General features: G+C 46.5%; 1 protein-coding gene across 1 annotated transcript in view; it reads left to right on the top strand.

Moving 5' to 3' along the window:
• Window positions 1–501: 501 nt before the first annotated feature.
• Hmga2 (high mobility group AT-hook 2) overlaps window positions 502–9,210 on the top strand; it is a 114,256-nt gene continuing 105,547 nt past the window's right edge. Inside the window, exons 1-2 of the mRNA XM_055625830.1 lie at window positions 502–784; window positions 3,483–3,569. Of these exons, the coding sequence (XP_055481805.1) occupies window positions 674–784; window positions 3,483–3,569 (198 nt within the window). The 5' untranslated portion in view covers window positions 502–673. The remainder of the gene's footprint in view (window positions 785–3,482; window positions 3,570–9,210) is intronic.

Here is a 9,210-nt window from a genome sequence, read left to right as displayed (position 1 = left end):
AGGAGGCGCGGTGCCACCCACTGCTCTGTGCCCTGCCCTAGCTGAGCTGAGTGCCCTCCCGCCCGGGCAGAACCTTCCCCCTGCTCTCCGACGGCACCAGCCTGTCTTCCCGTCCTTGTCCCCGACTCTCTGTCCCCCCGTGTGCTCTCTCTTTCTCCCTCTCTCTCTCCACGGGGTGGGAGGAGGCATTCCTTCCCCGCCTAGCATTTCAAGGGACACACTTTCCTCCCAGCCTCTTTCCCCCCTTTCCCAGCCGCCAGCCGAGCGCGGCCCCAGCACCCGCAGCTCCCGGTCCTCGGTGGCGAGGGGAGCCCTCTCCACCTTCTACTCTCCCTCTCCTCCGCTTCCCGCCTCCCCTCGCTACCTCCACCTCCACCTCCGCCACCCACCGCCCGCAGCGCCTCCTCCTCCTCCTCCTCCTCCTCTCCTCCTCCTCCCCTCTCTCTCTTTTTGGCAGCCGCTGGACGTCCGGTGTTGATGGTGGCAGAGGCGGCAGCCTGAGCAGCCGCAGCCGCAGCCCTCCGCGCGCGCCAGCTCTTCGCCGCCCCTACTCTCTCCGGCCCTTCTCCAGCCCGTCTCCCCGAAAGGTGCCGGGCGGACCCGGGGCCGCGGAGGCCGAGCGGCGGCAGCGGCGGCGGCTGTAGCGGAGGCGGCGGCGGCGGCGGGAGGCAGGATGAGCGCACGCGGCGAAGGCGCCGGGCAGCCGTCCACTTCAGCCCAGGGACAACCTGCCGCCCCGGCGCCCCAGAAGCGAGGACGCGGCCGACCCAGGAAGCAGCAGCAAGTCAGTAACGCCGGCGCGGGAGGGGGCCCCCCGACCCAGCCCACCCGCGGCGCCCGTGCCCTCCGCGGCCCCCCGCGGCACGCCGGCCGAGCGGAGCGCGGGAGCGCGGGGACCACGCCGGCCCGCCAGCCGGCCGGGGGGGAGGGAGGCGGGAGAGCGAGCCGGCCCGGCCAGAGACTCCCCAGCCGCTCGGCTCGGTCCACCCCCCCCCCCCAGCTACCCTGCCGGGGAGGTGGGGGTCCCGCGAGGCGCGGACCGGGAGGGACTTTCGCTATTGTGCACGGGGGGCCCCCGGCGCGGCTCGGTGGCGTGCGTAACGGGGAGGGACGGGGAGAGCCCCCTGTGGTCCCACGGACGGAGAGCGTGGCTTTGTCGGCCGCTTTTGCACCCTTGCGGCGGGGGTGGGGTGGGGGCGAGGGGGGGGGTCGGAGGTTCGGAGACCGGCCGCTTTCCCCGGGGCTGCCCGTGACCGCCTGGCCGCGGGGGGCTGCCCGGCCGCGGCCGCCCCCTCGGTGCCCTCCCCGCAAGCCCGCGCGCGGCCCTGGGGCTCGCGCCCTCCCGACAAAGAGCGCGTGCGGAGCCGGCGGCCCGCCGGGGCGCCCCTCGGCGTCTTTAAGACCCCTGCCTCGCTGCAGCCGCTGGGGCTGGCGGCTGGGAGCCCGGGGGTGAGGGGGGGAGATCCCAGCGCACTCTTCCCCCCCCCCCCCCCCGCGAGCCCGGGAAACGCGCTTCCTCCGGAGAGCCCCCAGCGCGCACGGTAGCCGGGGTCGCTTCCCCGCCGGGAGCCTCGGCCCCCTTTGGCTCTCCAAGCAGCCGGAGTTGAGCGTCCTCCTGGGCGGATGGCTGGGGGCTGGGAGGGGACGGTCGCGGGCACCCCGGACCCCGCCGAATGGAGGTTTTTGTCTGCGGATGCAACCAATTAAGCGTGCAGCCGGCTAGGGCAGAGCTGTGCGCAGCGCCCAGGGCCCGGGGGCGGGCGGGCGGGCGCGGGGGTCGTGGTGGTGGTGGAGTGGGGGGGCTCCCCAGCAATTTCCAAGTCCAGGGACGCGACTGCTGAGAACAGTTCGACCCCGCGCTTCCCGGCCTTAAAAAAACAAAAAACAAAAACAAAACTCATCTCTTCTTTTTGCTTCAGATCTCGCTTCAGGCAAATAGGGTCGAATAGAAAATGATCCCAGAGTCCCCAACTGTCCCCCTGAGGGCTGGGTGGAAAACCGGAGACTGTTTGCCCGCGTGGTTTGGACAAACCTGGGGTGTACCTTTGGAAATCACCAGAGGAGACAGACCGAGCTGGAGGCCCCGGAGTTTTCCCGCTCTGCCCTCCGCGACACTCCTCGCTGCCTCTGGACCCTGTTTTACACCTCCCAGGAAGTCTCGGCTCTACCCCCTTGCACCCCACCAACCACCCAGCCTTTCCGAATACTGCTAATCGCACCTTCCCCCCATCCCCCAAGCACCCCCCTCCAAGCCTAAAAGAAAACCCAAGGGGACCCGGAGGTGGCTGGGGGTTTTTTTACCTTTGAATTAATGCCGAGATCACAAAGAAAAATGTGTTCCCGATGGGTTGGCTCCTAAGTGCCCGCTGGCGCTGGAATCCGATGGACGTTTTTTAAGATTCCACCACCACCACCACCCCAACACACACGGGCGCGCGCGCTCTCTAAAATGCGATTTTCCATTGAGTTGTAATTAGTCTCATTTAAGCACCCAGTCTGAATGAAAGGAGAGATGATTCACCGGAGGGGAGAGGCGGCCGGCGTCCCCGGTGTATCTGTCCTCGCATTTTCGGAACTGCTTGAGCACTGGCTGCTTAGCCTAGCCCACGAGAAAATAAAACATTCATATACTTGGTGACCTCGTGGCTGCTTCAACTTCTCCTTCTAAGAATGCTTAAATTCTTCTCCCCGCCACTCCCCCCTCTTCTCAGTTCACACCCCCCAGGGTTTCTTTTTCTTTTTTTTTTTTTAAGTTTTGAAGACAACATGTTTATTTTTGCAAAAAGACGTTTAAGTTTCGACTGGAGCCCGTGCTCGTCTCTCCAAAAAGGAAGTGGAGAATTGAAGCAATTATCTAGACAATCCAGGCAAAACTTTCCACCCCAGATTTACCATAATCATCTGGAAGTTTTAGGGGGCGTGGAATTATTTTGACCTGAAGAATATGGATAATCGCTCCAGTATTTCCCTCAGAATAGATGGGTTCAATCCCAAACCACCTGGACCACAGATACACAGGAGTGGTTGCAGCCATTCTTTGGCTGTCTCCATCTATCTTTCCAGCCACCTACAGCTATTTCTGTTGTTTGAAATCCCGGTAGAAGGGAGAGTGGTAGTCGTATAAAATGTTTATTATTTCTGTGAGTTTTCAAGTGCAGAGCCATGTAGGCTTTGGACCTTAAAGACACGACTCTCTAGAACGTGCAACTAACTTTTCTCGGGCTTTGCCATCGTTTTGATTCTGAAATGTAATCCAGTTTCCAGGTGTAAAGTGGGTTCCTCCTTGAGTACTGCGGTTCAAACTGTAGTTATGCTCCCCTCCCTTTTTAAAGACCGTTCCACCGTCGTCATCCAGCTATGCGTGAACTGAATGGCTTCCAGCAGGTTGCTGCTGCAGCACATGCAAAAACACAGCCAGAGTCAGGGTCAATTTCTTTCAGGCGGTCTAGCCACAACAGCTTTTCTTTCCTCCCTACAATTAGGAGCCAACCTGTGAACCCTCTCCTAAGAGACCCAGGGGAAGACCCAAAGGCAGCAAAAACAAGAGTCCCTCTAAAGCAGCTCAGAAGGTGAGAATTTTCAAGTCAAGCTCTTCTAAAGTTATCAATGACCTCCGTGTAATGTTTCCATTCTAAATTCTGCACACAAGGATTACTCCAGGCTGAGTAACCCAAGATATATCTCCTATATATTTGTTAGATGGGTCTTAACCTTTTTTTCTTTCTTTCTTTTTTTTTTCTCCTGTTGATGTTTAGCTTTAAATGCTTCCTGGAGATACAGTGATTTTTAGCCAAACAAAAAACCATCAAATAGTATAAACCTTAAGGGGGTGTGGAGAAGAATGGGGATCCGGAAATGGAGTAGGAAAGGGCTGGGTGGGATGGGGCTGGAAGCGAGATCATTAATATTTACACCTATGGTGGACTAGTTCAGGATAAATCAAAGCTTGAGATTTTGACAGGTGGTGATGTTCCTGCAATTTCCTCTGGAAAAAAAATGAGATTAATTTATTCAGTGATTATTTACATGATGAGTGCCAACCAAGTTCCTTTATTAAAGTTAAGAACTTGTCAAATAGATGCTAATTAAAAAAGAAATCCAATTATGGGTTACTGAAAAGAGTTTCATGAATTTTATAGCTTTAAATGTGGCGATAAAGTATACTGTTTGGATCAAACCTGCAAGATATTGTGTCATAACCACAAGAAACTTTTCTCCAAAAGTCTTATAATCTCAGTTAGACAATGAGAAGTTTTTAAAACAAATATTTGTGTTATTTAATATTTTTGGGGGAGTATTAAATAGAACCCAACCCAGTATAACAGTCATTTTTTATAAACACAGTTTAAAGTTGCACCTTTAAAATCATTCCTTGTTGGTTGTGTGTGGTAGCAAAGAGGAAGCACCTCAAAGTTAATGCCAATATAGGGAAGTGATGAAGAATATATGCCGCTTTCTAGTCTTATAAATAAATTGAAAATAGTTTGTATCTCCTTTGAAAGTGTGGGTTGTAATTGAAAGTTATGGTTCAAAAATTAGAAATAAATCCCCCATATATCTTTTAAGTAGATTTAATATACAACATTTGCGTAAAATGACTCGATGCTCACCTTGGAGGGAATCAATATTCTCTGTGAGAAAAGAACACTGACCAGAGTAAATGGATTGGTTCTCAGTGGTCTATTCTGTCATGGAGACTAGTGATATAGAAGCCACTTGGGAAGTAATTATGGTAATTATGACTTCTGACTATTTTGTTTTAACAGTTTTGAACAGAATTGAAAGAGTGGATTTCTCTAATATTTGAATTAACTGCATTTTAAAGTTCAGATTTGTAGTTAATATTTAACCACAAGCCTACAAGTGTGTCTAAATAACTTTGTTATTTAAATAATGATACATAATCTGGTATTCTGAATATGAATGCTTTCTCTTTCTTCTATTTGTAAATGAATTGAAATGGACTTATTTTTGTTTTCTTTAACCAAAGAGATCTTTTATGTTGTGTTTCTGTGGATCTTTTGCTCTCAGGAACAGCATAGGAGTATCTTGGTAGGTATCAGCAGGTATTTAAGATATGATGTCATCACTCTGAAAATGCCTCATCGTATTATTATTTAAGGAATCTTTAAAACTCACCATAAATTAATGTTTTGAAAGTTAATATAAGGAGGAAGTTGGATCATCTTCTTGATGTTCCTCTGTAACACTGTCACTTGAATGAATGGGTAGGAATGGTCCCATCAAAGGAAGATGTATCATCTTCTTGGTATTACTGTTAACACTTTCACTTGAGAGAGTAGGTAGGAGTGGTCCCAGCAGAAAAGGAAGGTGGGTATCTTCTTGATGTTTATGTAACACTTTCACTAGAATGAGTTGGTAGGAATGGTCTCCACCTTAAAATGTTTATGGTTGACAAAAGGAATATTAAGACTTGTGCCTGATTCAACATTCAAAGAAAAGAAAAGAAACAGAAAAAACTGATCCATTCCCAATCATATTTGGTTTTAATTGACTTTAGCCATAAGGCTGCCCTCCTCCTGTAATTCTTGTACATATACATACTTGTGTAATTACTAAAACACAAATATCTCCCTCCAAAGATTTTTTTTCTGAAATCATTCTTCAAGGCATAATTATCTCATGTAAGTCTGATACAAATGTTCTTCTTTTGATAAAATTGGATAAATACAGTAGCCTAGAACATGACTGTTGTTTTTCTTAAGCTCTATAAATTACACTTCATCTGGAGAAGGTGATAGTGAGGACATTGATGGGTCATTCGTGGAATGGATAAAATGGAGGTGTTTCACCTCAAACGTTTATGCTGAGGCTGGTCCAATGCCTTTACACATACCACTGTCAACAGTATCTTGTGGTCTGTCAAAGCATATGCTCATTATGATTTTGAACTGAAAACCTTTCTAGAAAGAGTTACACAGTTCGAAAGATTCAAGATGAAAATACCTTACCAGACTGAACTGAACACATGTGAAAAGGTCTGCTTTATGATTAATGAAGTATTTTTCTGCCCTCTGGGATTTCTCTCTCTCTCTCTTTCTCTCTCTCTCTCTCTCTCTCTCTTACACACACACACAGACAGACACACACACACAAAGACAGCTAGTAAGTACTTGAGAGAAACAAACCCTCAAATAAGGGGAGATGCAGTGCACATTAGAGTTCTGGTGATACTGTTTAAAATTTATTGCTGCTTTGAACTTTCTTTCTTTCTCAAACTGAGTTTATGCTTGAAGCAAGCACCTGGCCTTGGGGCATGTGAAAACAAAATTGCTCCTTAGAAAATTAACAGTGAGAAAGTTGACAATGGCATGCCGAATGTTGCAGGACCAGGTGGATGAATAATTACTAAATTAGCTATCCTTCAGATTTCTACAGAAAGTTCGTTTTGTGTGATATACACAAGAAACAAATTTATGAAAAGGTAATTTGTTGTGTTTAGAATGTATGGAAGAGAAGGTAGTAATTCTTTTATTAAAAACTAATTCCGTGGGTAACCCTCGTGTGTCCATTATAGTCCTTCCTGGGAACTCTTCCACTCTGAATGTAACCTCAATAAAAAGAAATCAGAAGTAGATGTCTTCTGGAGTAAATGACTTGACTGAGTATGTAAGTGCGTCTTTACATTCATGTGTTTTTAGGTCGAGGGATGCCTATGACCAGTTATCTCCTAACCTTTGTGCTGTGCTCAGGTTTCCTTCCAGCTGTGGCTGAACTTACTGGAGATGCTTTGTCTTTTCAGAGTTCTTATGCTTGGAGAGAAGGAAGGTATCATCTCCTTTATGCTGTGTTTAGAGTTTTGTTTCTTTTTAATCAGGAGAGAATGCTGGAGGGTGGGGCTGTCACTAAAGTCTCTACTGTAGGCCACAAGTCAAACTGATGTCAAGCTTCAAAGCAGGTCTCATCCAGATGCTTCTAGGGATGAGCGTGTTTCTGAGGTTGAGTTAAACCTCTCTAGAAAGATTTGAGGCATGAAGTATTCCTTTTTCATGTTAAAGGTTTGGTCCTTCTTTAGCTTTGTACAGCTCCTTTTACTTGAGGTGTAATGGCCAGACCAGGAAACAGAGCACAGAATGCAAGTTGCATCTGGGTGAAGTATGTACATTTCGAATAATGCATTCAGAATAACCACTTATTATCATCTTCATATACAGTGTGAATAAGGCCCGAGGCTAACTGGCTCTTCTGTATGCTGACTCCACACCATTTGCACTCCTGGAAGTGACTGGTTGTTGGGTTTGCATAAATTATTACTGATATCAATCACAGACATTTTAGAAATAGAGAAGGAAGGAGAGTCTTGCTCACCATTTCACATTAACTGCAGAGTGTAATTGCTGTGTGAGGACAGGAGTTTCTTTAGAGCTTGGAAGGCCATGGAAGAGAGAGACCAAAGGCACCCTTTGATTTCATCAATGATGACACCAGGGATAACTATAAAGTTCCAGCCTGGACTTTCTATAGCACTCTAATACGATTAATGTGGTCCAAGTTCTTGTGTGAGATTCAAGATGAAAACACCTTACCAGCAGAGTGCACATAAGGCAGATATAATGAAGGAAAGTGCAGCTGTTGTTTCCGCCATCTTGATATTCGGGGTTGACTTACTTCAACAGTGAACCCAGTTTTTAAAACGTCTCTCTGTCAGGGAAGAAAAAGCCTTAATGGAGCTGTCAAGTCATGTCAGATGATGACACAAATAGGGGAGATTCAGATACATCAGGGTTATTTTCTGCAGTAACTTTGCGCCAGGGAGCCCCACAGTCCTATTTCTCTGGGAACCACCAGCCCTCCTAACTCTCTCCTCTCAAGCCTCCCCTCTCCCCGCCCCGTTACTTTAGCTGACTATCTTAGGGTCCCAACTTCATCTTGTAAAGGAGACTGAAAGCTCCTGATTGGGATTTCTGTCGCATTTCAGTTCTTTGTTGAGAACAGATGGGCGATGTGGAACATTTTATGCCAGTTAAGTCATTCAAACCTGTCTTCTCTCATGAGCTGACTTTTTTTTTTTTACAGTTTCCAGAGTTCACCTTAGAACCGTGCAGCTTACTCGAGGGTAGAAACTGAAATCTAGAACCTCCAGTGCTGAAGTTCTTAGTTGAGTACCTCCACTCTGTTGACCAGGAGAAGAGGGTGAACAGAGAACCAACAGTGTTTTTAAACTGGTTTAAACTTTATTTATATAGTTTCAGCACACTGAATGATTTTGAATGGCATATTCTGCTATTTATTTGTTTGTTTATCTAAGGCCTTGTATATACTGGAATAGTGCTTACTTAGCTATATCCCCAACCTTCCCAGCAAACTCTTACATCATTGCTATTTTACCTGATTGCAAAAGAGGTAGGGAGACAGTTTAGAGCAGGAAAGTCTCCAGGTTTGAATATGAGAACTCTTCCTTCGTATGTGCAGAGAGATGTGCAAAATAATTATGAGAAAACTTATATATAAGTGTTTTCATGGGTAAACAAATGAGTGTGAGCTGCAGTGGATGATGGGACTGTCTTGTATTTCCCACTAAAAATATATTAAGTGAGCAAGTTATAGCATCTTTTTAAGACTAAAAATGGTTGCATTTAACCTTGCAGAAACCTCAGAACTGAGTTATCAAGATGATAAAATGAGAATTTACTCATTGTTTAGTCCAAATATTGGTTCAGTTGAAGTCAGTTCCAATGTATGTTGGTTATATTGCTTATACATTTTGATTAGATGTCCTTATGTTTTGTACACTCTTGGGGTTCAAGCATGGTTTAGTCTTTAAAGAAAATCAAAATACAAATATATGAAGACAAACTATGTCACTTTCACATGTAGCTGTGTTTGGTTGGTTGGTTTGTAACTTTCCTAGTTTTTTTTTCTGTTTTCAAACACTTAATGGTTTGAAATAGGGGTTTCTGGCTTGTATGTAACATTCACCAAAACATAAAAATATGATGAGAACATTTGGAATTGTAAAAATTGAATAGCTATCTATATGTCTAAGCCCAACCTGAAGTTAGACTTGAATTAGCCTCTTGGTTCCCAGCCATTGTTCTTGTTCATGTCTTAATAGGAATGTAGGAATATTAAAAATATTTTGCTTTCTCATTTATCCTAAGGCACTTTCTTCTTTTTAAAATTTTATTTTCTTGGTCTTTTCTCTTCTTCTTCTTCTTCTTCTTCTTCTTCTTCTTCTTCTTCTTCTTC

This window comes from Psammomys obesus, unplaced genomic scaffold (genome assembly GCF_907164565.1).
Source record: "Psammomys obesus unplaced genomic scaffold, mPsaObe1.curated_primary_1811, whole genome shotgun sequence".
Lineage (NCBI taxonomy): Eukaryota > Metazoa > Chordata > Mammalia > Rodentia > Muridae > Psammomys > Psammomys obesus.
Note: the sequence above shows the minus strand (reverse complement) of the source record. Positions and strands in the feature narration are given on the sequence as shown.